The sequence below is a fragment of the Rhincodon typus genome, chromosome 12 (assembly GCF_021869965.1).
Source record: "Rhincodon typus isolate 14 chromosome 12, sRhiTyp1.1, whole genome shotgun sequence".
Classification (NCBI taxonomy): Eukaryota; Metazoa; Chordata; class Chondrichthyes; order Orectolobiformes; family Rhincodontidae; genus Rhincodon; species Rhincodon typus.
Window position 1 is genome coordinate 26,324,181 of NC_063343.1, and position 17,279 is coordinate 26,341,459.

The 17,279-nt window shown below is 40.7% G+C and overlaps 1 protein-coding gene across 1 annotated transcript in view; it reads left to right on the plus strand.

The window, feature by feature from the left end:
- ergic1 (endoplasmic reticulum-golgi intermediate compartment 1) overlaps positions 1-17,279 on the plus strand; it is a 94,586-nt gene that overhangs the window by 55,728 nt on the left and 21,579 nt on the right. Inside the window, exons 4-7 of the mRNA XM_020513833.2 lie at positions 1,497-1,591; positions 7,369-7,493; positions 12,246-12,350; positions 13,799-13,859. Coding sequence (XP_020369422.1) covers positions 1,497-1,591; positions 7,369-7,493; positions 12,246-12,350; positions 13,799-13,859 — 386 coding nt within the window. The remainder of the gene's footprint in view (positions 1-1,496; positions 1,592-7,368; positions 7,494-12,245; positions 12,351-13,798; positions 13,860-17,279) is intronic.

The window sequence follows — 17,279 nt, forward strand, 5'->3', positions numbered from 1 at the left end:
TTTATGCCGATGGCAGGCTCAGGCTCTAAAGTGACTATAAATTGCCCATTTGAGGGCCTCAGTTGCCTGTGAGGTTGACCATAGATCTTCCTGCTCAGCGTATTTCTAGAGGAGGCAAGAAGGTAGTGGCATGTTGGTATCCTCCCTGATTTAAGTGCCCTGCCCACCTCCCAAGCTCACATCCTATGGGAGCAAATAATTCAACCCAGTTGACCTTCAAGCTTAGCAGTTAGGAGCATTTCCTAAACCTCACAACAAATGAATAAATATTGTGTGTTTTTTAAAAAAAAATATTCATAGGATATGAGCTTCACTGGCTAGCCTAGCATTTACTATCCATCCCTTAAACTGAGGGGAATGCTAGCCTATTTTAGAGGACAGCTAAGAGTCAACTATGTTGTCTGGAGTCACATGTAAACCAAACCAAGTAACATAGATTTTTCTCAAGGAGACATAAGCATACTTGGAATAATTGACAATGGTTGCCAGATTAATTCCACATTGAAATTACCAAAAAAATCTGGAATTAACTTTCACACAATTTACTATGGTAGGATTTGAACCCATGGACCCAGAACATAGCATGAATAATGTTACCAGTGCACTACTGCCTCCGATTACTGTGCTGGTTAGCATCTGGGGGGGTATCAATGCTGCAGCTTTCATGTGTTCCATTCTTTATCTTCATCCATTTAAGGGTTAATTTCATGAAATATTTTCACACACTCTTTATCCTTCTTACTACCAATGTAACCAGTGTGAACTGTAGATAAAAACAGGAGGAGTGGATGATTTCCTGTAATACTTCAAGGACAACTTTACCTCCTGAGTCCAGAGTCAGTTTCTCTTTGCAGGGACAATTTTGAAAGAAGTCAAGCCTGGCTACCAGGTTTGAGTGTGAGAGGAGATTAAAAAAAGTGTCTGCACCAAGTGATGACTGAAATTTTGACAGTTCCCATTTAACTGCCAAAGCATGGAGCAAAAGCTAATAGAAGTGTCCGTGGTGATTTATACATTCTCAAGAGAACAACAAAGCTCTTTAGAAATCATATTTTATTCCTCCAATTTAAGATTACAGTCTTATGCAGCTGTACTTTTTAAATGTTTAATTTGCCCCTGCAGATGAGAAACTGATTTGCCCTGAAGCTATACATCCTTTGCATTACATGATATCCACAAATGCCTTGAATATAGGTATCAAGTTGCTAACTGTTGCGAGATTCTTCACTCTACTTGAAATGCAGTCTTTTTTATTGTTTATTTTGTAGTTAGATTTTAGGGCCACTGTTGCAGTCCTTTCAGGGAATCTGTAATTTTAAATTTCATCTCTGAGTCTTCAGTAGCTCCCTTACCCACCATGTAAATGGCTCTTGTGTGCCTCATTTTTTGGAAAATGCTGCATTTCTTTCTATCCTTGGTGTCACTGACTGCAGCATTTAAAACATTTTCTCATCACCAAATGTTCTCAAAAATGAGCAGTTGCCATTTTATTACAGAGTGAATGAATTGTACGTGGATGACCCTGACAAAGATAGTGGAGGAAAAATTGAAGTGAATCTAAATATCAGTTTACCTAACCTTTCGTGCGATGGTGAGTAAAAGTCAGCTTACCCTTTCGTTTATGTCAGAATATGCGAAGCACCTAGGGCCAAACTTTTCTCTTTCCTTCAGAGTTGATTTCAAGCCTGTATCAGTGTTCTTTTATGAGGTGAGTGAAATAGCCCTTTTATTTTGAATGTTTCAACCAAATCTGTCTCTTACTGCTGTAGATTCTTTTATACTCATTCATGGGATGATGGCATCGCTGGCTAGGCAGCATTTATTGCCCATCCCTAATCGCCCAGAGGGCAGTTCAGAGTCAACCACATTGCTGTGAGTCTGAAGTCACGTGTAGGCCAGACCAGGTAAGGATGGCAATTTCCTTCCATTAGTGAACCAGATGGGTTTTTCCGACAATCGACAGTGGATTCAGGGTCATGATTCGATTCTTAATTCCAGATATTTATTGAATTCAAATTCCACCATCTGCTGTGGTGGGATTCGAACCCTTGTCCCCAGAACATTATCTGGGTCTGTGGATTAACAGTCCAAGGTAATACCACTGGGCCATTGCCTCCCCCTTATGTTCTATTCTCCATTTAAACTACCACTTTAGATGTGAAACCGTTCCTCATTTCGTACGTAAAATCAAAGTACTGCAGATTCTGGAGATCTGAATTTAAAAATAGAAAGTGCTGGAGAAACTCAGCAAATCTGGCAGCATCTGTGGAGAGAGAAATGGGGTGACGTTTTGAGTCTGATTAAGATTCCCCTACATATTTTAAGGTTGCTGTGAAATGAAGATTTTTAAAATAATGTTAACAAAGGATGAGGAAGAGCAAGGACACAGCATTGAGTTCCATGACTTCAGACCAAGAACATTGTCTTCCATTTTTGATTACACACCCTTCCCCAATCCACCACCTACCTCATATCTTGTTTGTGTTTTGATCTGAGCAGAGCTGACATATTTTCTGACATTAACACCTACCATTAACAACTATTCAATATATTTTCTCTACTACAATTAGCACTTCCTTTACCTTTTGCTTTGGGCACCATCACCATCTATTCTACTTCCCCCTCTTCGTGCTTTGTTGACAGCATAAAACCATCACTTTCCAGCTACCTTCAGTTTTGATCAAGAGTTATATAGAACTTAAAATATGAACATTTTTTTCTCTGTCCTCAAATGCTGCCTGCTCTGCTGAGTTTCTCCACCACTTTCTGTTTTTACTTGAAAGTTGTGTTTTAGTTTAGTTTCTGTAACTGATAAGCCCATTTCTCAGTTCACTCACTCAATTTTGCAATTAAAATAAACTTGAAGCATGAGCTCCTGGCTGCACCTAGCCCCTTATTGTCCTGTTTCTAGTGAAAGTCAGTTCAATTCCTCTTGGAACTCATCATGCATTTTTTAAAACGTTGTTACTGTTTACAGAACAATGTCGGGGTTTGTTGTAAAATGAAACCAAATTTTATAACATTGCCTGGCCTGCTTTCCAAGGTTGGTGCAACCAGCAGTGTCATGCAATTCCCTACTGTGTGTCCATGCACTACATATCATTTGTGCAAGTGCTGTATTGTGCATCCAAACGTAGCATGGGCTTTGGTAGATTTAAAAAAAACACACTCAGTGTGCTGAACCAAGTATCATCCTGGGGTTAAAGTGTTGTTGGGGCAGAAACTAGGAGCCAGTGGCAGAAAGAAAGGATGCACTCATTAAGAGATAGTAGGAACTGCTGATGCTGGAGAATCTGAGATAACAAGGTGTAGAGCTGGATGAACACAGCAGGCCAAGCAGCGTCATAGGAGCAGGAAAGCTGCCGTTTCGGGTTTGGGTCCTTCTTCAGAAATGGGGGAGGGGAAGGGGATTCTGAAATAAATAGGGAGAGAGGGGGAGGTGGATAGAAGATGGATAAAGGAGCAGATGGGTGGAGAGGAGACAGATAGGTCAAAGAAGCGGGGATGGAGCCAGTAAAGGGGACTGTAGATGGGGAGTTAGAGTGGGGGTTGGTCAGTCCAGGGAAGATGGACAGGTCAAGGGGGTGGGGATGAGGTTGGTAGGTAGGAGGTGGGGGTGGGGCTTGAGGTGAGAGGAGTGGATAGGTTGGAGAAAGGATGGACAGGTTAGGGAGGCGAGGACGAGCTGGGCTGGTTTTGGGTTGCGGTCGGGGGAGGGGAGATTTTGAAGCTTGTGAAGTCCACATTGATACCGTTGGGCTGCAGGGTTCCCAAGCGAAATATGAGGTGCTGTTCCTGCAACCTTCGGGTGGCATCGTTGTGGCATTGGAGGAGGCCCAGGATGGACATGTCGTCTAAGGAGTGGGAGGGGGAGTTGAAGTGGTTCGCGACTGGGAGGTGCAGTTGTTTGTCGCGAACCGAGCGTAGGTGTTCCGCAAAGCGGTCTCCAAGCCTCCGCTTGGTTTCCCCGATGTAGAGGAGGCCACATCGGAAACAGCGGATACAGTATACCACATTAGCAGATGTGCAGGTGAACATCTGTTCGATGTGGAAGGTGTTCTTGGGGTCTGGCATGGGGGTGAGGGGGGAGGTGTAGGGGCAGGTGTAGCGCTTCCTGCGGTTGCAGGGAAAAGTGCCGGGTGTGGTGGGGCTGGTGGGGAGTGTGGAGCGGACGAGGGAGTCACGGAGAGAATGGTCCCTCCGGAAAGCAGATAAGGGTGGGGAGGGAAAAATGTCTTTGGTAGTGGGGTCAGATTGCAGATGGCAGAAGTGCTGGAGAATGATGCGTTGGATCTGCAGGTTGGTGGGGTGATACGTGAGGACAAGGGGGATTCTGCTTTTGTTGTTATTGCGGGGAGGGGGTGTGAGGGATGAGTTGCGGGAAATGCGAGAGACCCGGTTGAGTGCGTGTTCGACCAATGTGGAGGGGAAGTTGCGGTCCTTGAAAAATGAGGACATCTGGGATGTCCGGGAGTGGAATGCTTCATCTCGGGAGCAGATGCGGCAGAGGCGAAGGAATTAGGAATAGGGGATGGCATTTTTGCAGGAAGGTGGGTGAGAGGAGGTGTATTCTAGGTAGCTGTGGGAGTCGGTAGGCTTGAAATGGATATCGGTTTCCAGGTGATTGCCAGAGATGGAAACAGAGAGGTCCAGGAAGGAGAGAGAGGTATCGGAGATGGTCCAGGTGAACTTAAGGTTGGGGTGGAAGGTGTTAGTGAAGTGGATGAACTGTTCGAGCTCCTTGTGGGAGCACGAGGCGGCGCCGATACAGTCATCGATGTAACGGAGGAAGAGGTGGAGGATAGGGCCAGTGTAGCTTCGGAAGAGTGATTGTTCCACATATCCTACAAAGAGGCAGACATAACTTGGGCCCATGCAGGTACCCATGGCCACCCCCTTTGTCTGTAGGAAGTGGGAGGAATTGAAGGAGAAGTTCTTAAGGGTGAGGACGAGTTCAGCTAAGTGGATAAGGGTGTCAGTGGAGGGGGACTGGTCGGGCCTGCGGGACAGGAAGAAGCGGAGGGCTTTTAGGCCATAACTCCCCACCTACACTCACCTTTACTGGCTCTATCCCCGCCTCTTTGACCTGTCTGTCTCCTCTCCACCTATCTGCTCCTTTATCCATTTTCCATCTGCCTCCCCCTCTCTGTCTATTATTTCAGAATCCCCTTCCCCTCCCCCCATTTCTGAAGAAGGGTCCAGACCCGAAACGTCAACTTTCCTGCTCCTCTGATGCTGCTTGGCCTGCTGTGTTCATCCAGCTCTACACCTTGTTATCTCATGCTCTGATTAAATTGGATTCAGCTATTCTTTTCTATTTTTTTGTAAATGTTCTATGAGTAAGCACTTATTCTGGATAGTATTTCAGCAAAAAGGTCCCTAATTGCATGAGACGTCGGGATATTAATTTCACTAGACAGTGAGTTAATGTAACCCCTTAGTAGAAAATGCCTCATTTCACACTGTTAGTTAGAATACTTCATGTGGGCAAAGCTGGTTGTGAATGACATCAATGCTTGGCATGATGGTTAGAGTTACGTCAGTGTTTACTGACTGGAGCCATATGATGTTGCCACAAAATTATCTTCTAAGCATGTGGATGTTGAAGCTTGTAAGTACATGCAATCTAGTGGGTCCTGTACTGCCTAACTCATCATCCAAAATTGCTCCAGAATTTATCTTAATTTGCACGTATGCACAGAGGAACTTGTGCAATTGTGTGGTCTCTTGCTGGTTTGTCATGATATCATTCTTCATAGTATTTGTATCTTTAAAGGCAGAGGTGACAGGGCTGCAGTGATAAGCTTTTGAAATTGGTTATATAAATTATTCCAGGGAGACCAGTAGATGTGAAATATATCTGGGACATGTGCAAAATCAATGTAAAATATACTAGAAAAGTGATGTATGCAGCAATAATACATGCAGAGCAAGCATTGTTGATCTGACTTGCTCAATTACCTCTTAGGAGAAAATCAAGTTCAACATACAAAGTATATATTTTAATATTTAAGGTAATTGTGGATCTTTTCAGAATGTATTATCTTTGATGCTCAAGATAGAATTATAGTAGTCTTCAAAGTGGTGTAAACAGACAGATAACACAATAGTCCAGAACTGTGGACAGGATTGGGAGTTGCATGCATCTAAGTCTCCTTAGGACGTATTTTCAACTTACTTTTTCTTTTGAGAACAAGAACATTAATCCCACTGCTGGAAAATGGCTCTTTTGTGCATAATATTAAAGGAAGATTTTGTCATTGTTTCCATTTTAAGTTGTGACAGTTTATGCAACACTATACTTCAGTCCAATTAATTGCTTTTGTAAGTCATTGGTAAGATCTTTGGGCCAAATTGCAAAGTTTGGTTCTCAAAACAATTAATTATTAGTCAACAATAGTCAGTCTACCACAGGCCTGAATTCAGTCTTGGTTGTGAGAACAAACAAAAAGCAAAGAACAACACAGCACAGGAGCATGTCCTACAGCCCTCCAAGTGTGCAGCAACACGTTTTGCCCTTCAATATTAAAACCGTCTTCACTTATAGGATCTGTATCCCTCTTTCACCTTTCTCTTCATGTATTCATCCAGGTGTGTCTTGAATGCTGCTATTGTGTCTACTTCCACCACCAGCTTTGGCAACGTATTCCAGGCACTCACCATCCTTTGTGTGGAAAAACTTGCCCCGCACATCTTTCAAAATACCAACCCCCCGCCTTGAACCTGTGTCCCCTAATAATTGACTCCTCCATCCTGGGGAAAAAGCCTGATACTTTCCATTCATAATCTGATGAACTTCAATCAGGTCGCCCCTCAACCTCCTGTGTTCCAGTGAAATAAAACCCAGTCTATCCAACCTTGCTTCATCGCTAAAATCCCCCATACCAGGCAACATCCTGGTAAACCTTTTCTGTACCCATATCCTTCTGGTAGTGTGGTGGCCAGAACTGGACACAATATTTGAAGTGTGGCCTAACTAATGTTCTATAAACCTGCAGATGTTTCTGCTTTGGAGGCTGACAATGTTAATAATTATTTCTAAATTTTCTTTTTAACCCAAATGTACTTGAATTTATCGGGGTAGTAGGGTGGTGGGGAACAAAGCCTTCAATGTGTGATCTTGCCAATGATTTATGTCAGTAGTTAACAGCTAAAACCCTTACGTGCTTCTTTATGCACTGTGGGTTGTAGCATTAATAATTAAATGCTGGTTATTTTAGGACCAGTTGAGTACTTACTTTCAATCAACCAAAACCAGACTTCAGAATTTCAAGTAGACAAATTGGTCAGAGTTATTTTGAATTGTTTTAGTTTTCTTTTTTAACAGCTTGCAATGTCTACTTATATTAAAACCTTTTTTTTTTTCAGTTGTTGGACTAGACATTCAAGATGAAATGGGAAGACATGAAGTTGGCCATATTGATAACTCCATGAAACTTCCTCTAAATAATGGCCAAGGCTGTAGGTTTGAGGGACAATTCAGTATTAATAAAGTAAGTTTGAAATCAAGACATCTTTGAGATATTTAAAAAAAATAAAACTTGAAAGACTTGCGTTAAAGTTAAGAAATTTAATGTTTATGTCCGAATATCACCTTGAATGATGCAACGAAGGAAAAACAAGAACTAGTGAAAAATTATGATTTTCTGTATCTGATATAATAGTTAACTCCTGTTATAATTGCTTCAGGAGCTTGGCTGGGGGGTGGAAGGTAATTCTCTACTCGTTTCCACTAGCTTTGTGCCAATATTCTAAGCCAATGGCCAAGCTAGAAGAAAACATTGAGGAATTAGAAGCATGATTAGATTGTACACAAAACCATTTATGATTGTGTTACTCATGAACTTCTGTGCTGGTTCAAGATTAATTTTGCCTGGATCAGGCTCTGTAAATAACTGGCCCAATCTCCAGATTAACCTTGAGAGATTCCTCTGAGAGAACTGGTTCGGAAATGTTAATTCTGATTTCTCTCCACTGATTCTGCCAGAGCTGCTGAGCTTTTCCAACAATTTCCGTTTTTGTTTCTGATTTCCAGCATCCGTAGTTCTTTTCATTTTTATTTGGTTCAGGAAGACTTTTTGAGCTCATAACACCAGGTGATGCATTTTTAAAAGGTTTCTCAAATAATTAATTTACAAAATAGACTGGCTAGTTTACAACTAAACTATTAAATGGTTCACTGTCATTATTGTATGCAGTGTTTGTTGATTTTAAATCTTGTTGCTCGCTCGCAGAAGATAGGATAGACATTAATAATAATCATTTCTGGTGATAAATCGATTTTCAGCTGTATTAGTAAAACTGCCCAAGTTAGCTTTCCAAAAGCAATACTTTTGATGGAAAGAGAAGAATGATTACCTTGGCTGCCAGAAGATTGCAAGTTATTACCATGCAAATTAATTTGGGTGGAAACTTTGAATTAAATTGTATCCACAGCAAACATATTTTGATTCCAGTTTCATGATTGCTCCCCAAGTGGGATCTCGGCCCTAGAGTGTAAAACCAAATTGCAACTTTAAGAAAGATCAACAAAGTCATGTCTCATACATAAGTCATGTGGATGACTTCAAATGGCTTTTTTAACTTAAGAGAGGGACCAAGGATGGGAGGTTTGTTCAGTTTAATACATGACCACAAACTGTTCCAAAAGCAAAATATCTGTAATGGAATTAAAAATAAACCATGTATGCTGCTGAAAGGCTTTCTAAATTATTAGATTTTACTGAGTTTGTAGAAAATGATAAAATTAATAGGCAGGAATGCAAGTGGCGAGCATGGTAAAGTTTGGAGAAGAATCTAAACAGGTTAAGTGAGTGGGCAAAAAAGCTTGGCAGATGGAATACGTTGAGAGGAAATATGAGACTATGCACTTTGGCAGGAAAAATAGAGGAATTGAATACTATTTGAATGGAGAAAGACTAAGTCAGTGAAGTACAAGGTAAAGGTGATGTAATCTTCAGGTAACAATGAGTGATTCTAAAATAGCTTACTGTTTGGGACAGCAATTAATTACTCATCATTGATTCTTTCTCTGATAAACCTCTATAAGTGATATTAGCTGCTAAATACAGATCTGAAACTGAAAGACAAGACCATGAGACGTAGGAGTAGAAGTAGGTCAGTTAGCCCGCTTTGCCATTCAGTTAGATCAGGGGTGATCTGATAACCCTCAACTCCATGTTGCTGCCTTTTCTTCATAACCCTGGTTCACTTATTAATTGAGAATCTGTCTCCCTCAGTCTTGAGTATACTTAATGACCCAGTCTCAATAGGACTCTGGTAAAGAATTCCACAGATACACTATCTTTTGAGAAATTGTTCCTTAAATATGTCTTAACTGTGCAGTTTCTGAGATAACGCCCTTTGGTCCTAGACACTTTCTTAAGGGGAAATAACCTTTCTACATCTACTCTGTCAAGTACCCCAAGGATTTTGAATGTCTCAGCAAGGTTGACTCCCATTCTTCTATAGGTCCAATCTACTCAACCTCTCCTCAAAAGGCAGTTCCTCCGTACCTGGTAGCAGCCTAGTGAACCTTGTCTGGACTGCCTCCAATGCAAGTATATACTTCCTTCGATAAGGGACCCAAAATGTTCACATTATTCCAGCTGGTGGTCTGACTAGTGTCTTGTATTGTTTTAACAAAACCTCCCTACTTATATACTCCATTCTCTTTGAAATAAAGGCCAACATTCCATTTTCCTTCCCTCTTCCCTGCTGAACTTGGATGCTAGCTTTTTTGTGATTCATGCGCAAGGATTCCCAAACCCCTCTGTTCTATTGTTGTCTGCAGTCTTTCTCCATTCAAATACTGTTCAATTCCTCTATTTTTCCTGCCAAAGTAGCCTCATATTTCCTCTCAACGTATTCCATCTGCCAAGTTTTTTTGCCCACTCACTTAACCTGTTTAGATTCTTCTCCAAACTTTATCATGCTCGCCACTTGCATTCCTGCCTATTTTTGTCATCCACAAACTTAGCTATAGCATATTCACTTTTCTCATCCAAATCAATACTATATATTTTAAATAGTTGTGGCCATAGCACTGATCCTTATGGCTCATCACTTGCAGGTTACCAACCTAAAAATGCACCTACACCTTATCTCAACCCTGTCAACTATTAATCAGCCAATTCTGTGCTAATACTAAAATACTACCTCCAATACCATGGGCTCTTAACTTATTAAGTAGCCCTAACGCGTAGCATCTTATCAAAAGCCTTCTGAAAATCCAAATTTATTACATTAACCCATTTATCAGTCCTGCTTGTTACCTCAAAGCATTCTAGTAAATTTGTCAGGTATAATTCCCTCTTTCTGGTCATGTTATGCATTTCTAGACGATCTGCTATTACATTCTTTAAAATTGACTCACACATTTTCCTGATAACAGAGTGTAGTCATCACACTAACCTAATTCCTGTCCCAAATGAAAAATACATTCCTAGAGTTAAAACTTGTCATTTCACCAGGGGTAAGCTGGCCCCAAGAGAACAGGATTAAGTCTGTACCTTCAGGAGGGGAGAGAAAAAAATGAAATCTTAGTCCATTGTAAATCCTGGCACAAATGAATCAGACTGATATTTCTCTCAGTATGTGAAACAAAGAGCAACATCTTGATGTCTCATTCTGAGATGGCGTGATGAGTATATATGATTCAGTGTCTCCATTTGAAGCCTCGTGTGACTTTGGTTATTGACATTTTTTATGACTTTTTTTGTATCACTTGTTTTGAACCAACTTGAATAGAATCTGCAGTCAGATGTCTGGCAAATGGAATTTCTGCTCTCATTGAGTAGTTGAAAGCTATCAAAATGGATACAGTACAAATTATATTTACCTAATCAGTAGTATTATGGTGTTAACAGCATTTTTGATTTATGCTTTTACTTAATACATCATTATTCAAAATAAAATTAATGAGAAATTCTATGAAAATTGAAACATACTCAATAGTCTTTTGTTTAAAATGATTTAGTTTGATTAAAAGTTGTCTGAAGTACAACAGCCCAGGTTCTATGTTAATGATGACAGTAGGGCCAATGGCTATTGCAGGGTAAATCAGCTGGCATTTGAGCTTGTACACTTTGGAATTTAGATGAATGAGAGGCGACCTTATTGGAACACCAGATTCTTAGCGGACTTGACAGGGTAGATGCAGAAAGGTTGTTTCCCCATGTGTGTGTCTAGGATCAGAGGCCTTCAGAATAAGGGGTTGCATATTTAAACCGAGAGGATGAAGGAGCCCTTTTCTGAAGGTAGTAAATCTGTGGAATTCTTTGCCGCTGACGGCTGTCGAGGTTGGCTCGTGAAGTATATTTAAGGTTGGGATAAACATTTTTAATCAGTAAGGGAGCTAAGTATTATAGGGGAAAGACAAGTAAGTGGAGTTGAGGATTATCAAATCAGTCATGACCTCATTGAATGGTGGAACAGACTTTGATGGGCTGAATGGCCTACTTCTGCTTCTACATCATATGATGTTATGGTCTTCTGACATCTGCATATGTGTAATTAAACGTGGAGATATGGAACTTGTTGTTGGGGGTGACTTGCTCTTCTGTAGATTGCATTGTAGGAATTCTTGCTGATGGATTTACATTGAAACATAGGACTTAGGAGCAGGAGTGGGCCATTTGGTCCTTTTGCGCCTCGTCCACTATTCAATAAAATCATGGCTGATCTAGTTGTGGTCTCAGCTCCACTTTCCTGACTGCACCCTCAACTCTTGATTCCCTTGTCTATCAAAAATCTAAATTGGCCTTGACTTAATTTAAAGACTCAGTCTCAACTAGGTTCAGGGGAAGACAAGCAATAGCAGGAGCTTTGTGATGCTTGCCCAATCGACATAACTTAGAAAGTTCGGGCTGGTGTGCATTCAGGAGCAAATAATTTTTTAATTGACAGGTACTGGAGAACCTCTCTGATTTCAAAAATGGAGTTCCATTCTTCAGAAGTTAATTAATATTGGAGGCTGTAACATATCAAAATGATCTCTCGTTACCTTTTTCTGTTATTGGGCAGTTGTCTGATATTTCAGGGGCAAGTGCTGTTCCTTTGGCGCTAACTGTGAAATCTGAGCCAAAACTTTTACTTAGATTTAAATGTAATGTTTTCTCCCTTCCACTCCACCCTTGTGTTAAGCATTCTGTATTTCTGTCCAATTATTTATTTTCATTGGTACATTAGGTGGAAGTCTAGGGATAATTTGTACTTGGCTAAGCCAATAAATATGTCTTTATTAGGTTCCTGGTAATTTCCATGTGTCCACACACAGTGCCACTGCGCAACCAGATAACCCAGACATGACTCACGTAATTAACAAGCTGACATTTGGTGAAATAATAGAGGTGAGTGCATTCTTCTACGTTAAAATCAATGCAGTTCTCAAAGCCTGATTAAAACCCTGCCCAAAGTGTGTGTTAATCTTTTATCGTACTTAATTGTTGGTATAAAAATGATGTTTGGAAGTTCTTGATCTACTTTTGTTTGAGTCTGAAACTCAGCAGCCTGGTTTTGTAATATTTCACCACTCATACTTTGCTGATAGATGATAGATTTGAATCATTCATGTATCTTTTCGCAAGGCAGTGGTTATGATCAGGTTCACGTAGTTCAATCTGAACAGCTTGCTTTTTCGTAATTTACCAAATTGGACATGCTAGGCTTCTCCGTATTAATGAGTCAGCCACCTTGATTTAAAACAATTTTCTAAGTCCCTTTGGTATATCTTTCCTCAACAGTTATTTTTTGTACCTCACTTCTTCACAGACTTTTGATTTGCTTTAAATTAAACTGGCTGAAATAAAATAACCTGGGAAAGGAACTAACTACATGGTAAAATTACTGTAACCGTGATTTTGTCTGTTAAATATTTCTCTTTTCCATAAAGTCAAACACTATTTCATGTTTAATGCTTCAGATGTTGTTCATGGATATTGTTACCTATGGTGGATGTAATTTAATCCATTTATGTGCATTGTACTACATGTTGGAAGAAAAATCAAGGAACATAATTTAAAGATATTAAATGAGAAAGGAGAGAAATGGAAGGAGCTGTGCTATTAATTGCAACATGCTCAGTGGGAAAGCCTGATCCTCGAGCCTGTTTGTGGAGCAGATTCTGATCCCTGCTCAGTGTTGACAGATTCTTTTCCCCAAGTCCATTGATGGGGAAAAGTCAAGCTCCAACCCAACAAGTGATGGTGAATTGGGAAGAAAGTTTCTGATTGGGAAGGAAGGAGAGAACACTGCAGCCCCATCTGACTCACAAACAGCGTCATAATGATATTTGTTTCTCTCTTAGACTCTCAACCTTGCTGTAGTTGATTGGTATCCTGAGGCCTGGAAAGTTTGTCCAGACCCACATATGAACTCAGATGGACACAGATAGCCCTGCAAAGCAGCTTAAATCTGAGGCTTTCAGTTTTCTCACATTTCAAATGGCAACCTGTAATGGATTGGCTCTCTACCCTTTGTCCCACCTCAGTAAGAGGTGGAAGTTGGCAAATTGGAGCTGACTTCCTGGTGTGCTTGGAAGTTTTGCCCATATAAGACTCCCACCTTCAACAATGAATCCTACACACCCTTCCATATAAACCATCACTACCCATCACTCCCCTACTTTATTTGAAACAGCAATGTTTGCACTATGTTGTAATGACTTGATAAAGGAGAAGAACACCCTGTGCACTGTCAGTTACCACAAGATAAATATGATGTTACATTAAACATGAAGAAATTATTTCTGAAGTCAAGCCCGATTTGTATGAAAATTACACCTGTTTAATTTCTTTAGGTTAAAAATGTTCAAGGTGCTTTTAATGCCTTAGCTGGAACGGATAAACTTAGTTCAAATGGTAAGTACCTGTACAAACTAACTTTTACAGATTCTGTTTAGATGTTTGGCTATCACTTTTATTTTACATACTTTATTGAATGAAACCTATGACAAGGGAACTACTTTTAAAGGAATAATTGGGTTGTGATCTAGTTCACAAGGTAATTTGAAACACTACTGAAATGTTAGTTTTGAATTATGTGAAAAGTTCACTTGAAATCACTTGCTCCTACAATCCGTGGTGCATTTCTGTGATTCATTAAAGGAGGCTGAAGATCAGGACTAAAAAATATCGAGAAACTAATGCACAGTAAAAGTAAAATCTGCAAATATTGGTAGAGTTTTCATTCCATCGAATATTAAATCTAGCCATTAACAATCAGTGATAACAGGATGTGTAATACTTTAAACAGGCTGGTTAGCTGTGTTGCCATTTTTATTTAAAATAGTTACTGGTTCCATATTTAACAAGAATAGGAACTGGTTTCTAAGGCCACGTTTGAGCAAACTTTCTAAGAGGAGGTGTATTTGGGAAGAATAGAATCATTACTAGCTGTTATCTTAGAAAATGGCAGCCGAAGTTTTGCACTGAAATTACTGAATAAAGTGTTAAGTCTAGAAGACTGTAAAGTACGTAAGTGATAGATCTGGTATTGTTCCTCAACTTTGTTTTGAGCTTCATTGGAACTGTGTTGAAGGTTAATGCCAGAGAGGTTAAAAAACAAATGTAGCAGACAATTAAAATAAGAGATAACCAGAATACAGAGTCATCACTGTAGACTGAATGGATGTGTTCTGTACAGCGATTTCTCCCCCCAGCCCCAACAATCTGGATTTCAACTCACCTTTCCCGAGGTGGTCACATTGTAAGCAGTGAATGCAGGATACTAAATGAAACAGAAATGCAACTCAATTGCTCTTTCATTTGGAAGGAGTGTTGGGACCTTGTGGAGAAAGGAAATAAAAGAGGTATTGCATCTCGTAATGTGGAAAGGGGTGTTGGTAGCATTAAGGAGGGGCTTGGGGTGTGGTGAGCAAACTGTCTAGAATGCTGAATGGGGGATAGTGGGTAGATGTGTTTTTTTTAATTGAGATTGTGTTAAAGGTAGCAGAAGTGGTGGAGGAAGATCCATTGAATGTGAAAGTTGGTGAGCAGAAGATGTGGATAAAGGCATCCTTGCCTTGTTTCGGGGAAAGAAGGGGTGTAGTGTGAGAAGTGTGTTAAATGGAATGGATATGTACCATGTCAGGCTCTGTTAACCACAGTTGTTTGAGGGCAGAGAAGTAAAGTTGTGTGATGGGAAATATACTGACTTGAGGAAAAGACATGAGATGCACTGTTTTGAATCATTAAAATTCCTACAGTGTGGAAAGAAGCCATTTGGCCCATTTGAGACCACAACGACCCTCTGAAGAGCGTCCCACCCAGACCCAGCTCCCCCATCCTGTCCCCATAGCCCCACAGTGGCTAATCTACTCCATCTGACTGTCCCCGGACACTATGGGACAAGTTAGCATGGCCAATCAACCTGGCCTGCACGCCTTTGGACTGTGGGAGGAACCCCACACAGACACCGAGAGAATGTGAAAACTCCACACAGACAGTCGCCCAAAATCGAACCCGGGCCCACTGAGCCACCATGTGCCCAGAAAAGTGACATTGCCAGAGCGTATGAGACAGATGGAGAAAATGGAAGAACAGCATGGAATGCTTGTAGAAAATGATGTAGGAGGGAGTACATTCAAGGTAGCTGTGGAGGTTATTTGGATACTAGAGCTTATACGGGTATGTGATCATTCCCCCAGAAATAGTGACAGAGACATCAAAGAAGAGAAGGGAAGAATCAGAGTTGGACCATATGAATATAATGGTAGGCTGGAAATTGAAATCAAAGGAATGCAATTTTCCCATTTAGGGATGAGAGCAGGAAATTACTGTGTTACAGTCATGAATGTACTGGAGAAAGAGCCTGAGTTGGTCCAGAACAAAGATGCTCCACATGTCTCTCAAACTAGTATGCAGAATTAGTACCCAAATGTGTTCACAAAGTTGCCCCTGTTTATTTGGAGGAAGTGGAAGGAATCAATACAGAAGTTGTCCAATATGACCAGAGGAATTAGGAACAGAAGTAAATAATTCAGCTCCTTGAGTCTGCTGCACCATTTGGTAAGATCATGGCTGATCTGTTTGTGTTTCGAATTCCACCTTGCCATCTATAATCTGAAAACCTGTATTCCCCTGTCTCACCAGAATCTGTACACATCTGTCTTAACAATATTCAATGATCCTATCTCCACTGCCATCTGAGGCAGAGTTTGAAACTCATGTATCCCCTGAGAGAAAACATTTCTCCTCTGTTGTCAAAGGGCAACATGTAATATTAAAGCAGTGCCCCTTAGTTCTCATCCATGGGAGGAAACATCCTTTTCACATGCAGCTTATCGAGACTATTCAGGATCTTCAATCAAGTCACCCTTCACTCTTCGAAACTCTAGTGGAGAAAATGCCAGCCTGTCGAACCTGTCGACATAAGACCTTTCTATCCACTCAAAACAGGTATCAATCTAGTAAACCAGCTTAGCCAGAGAACAAAAACAAAGTTGCTGGAAAAGCGATGCAGGTCTGGCAGCATCTGTGAAGAAAAAATCAGGGTTATTGTTTCGGGTCTGGTGACCCTTCCTCAGAACAGTTCTATAAGTTCTGAGGAAGGGTCACTGGACCCGAAACGTTAACTCTGATTTTTTCTTCACGGATGCTATCAGACCTGCTGAGTTTTTCCAGCAACTTTGTTTTTGTTCCTGATTTACAGCATCCGCAGTTTCGGTTTTTATTCAGCTTAGCCAGAGGATTGGGAACTGGTTGGGCCTCTATTCAAGGAAGAATTACAGAATTCTTGAGTTGACCCAGTGAGATGATCATGGTGAAAAAGCAATGATTAGGGCCTGCAAACTGGTATAGTGGTGGAGTGCATTGGAAGAGTCTTGGATGTTGGCCAGAATTGACTAGACGGGAGAAGATACGGTAGTTGTGATAGAAGGGAATCGAATTGATCTCCAGTTTTAATGTTGATTCTGTTCTCACAGATGCCACCTGACCTGCTGAAAATATATATACTGAGCATTTTCTATTTTTGATCCCAGCCTGGCTTTTCCTAAATGGCTACATTTAATTAAGGCTGTCTAAATTTATGAATGCTTTCAGATGGCTGCACCTGTTTTACTTCCTGTAAACACTGTCCATTGAATACAGTCATCGCTACAAATATTCTCAGATTATTTTTGCCTCATTTTAATCCCTTTACATTCCTTCTTTTCCCTCTGCACCTCTCCCATCCTTTCCACAGATCCCTTGGTTTACATCTTTCCCCATCATCCTTTTTCATAGAAGGTTCTTGCACAAGTTACAGACTTCTCTGTGTTAGCAAAAAACAGCACATGG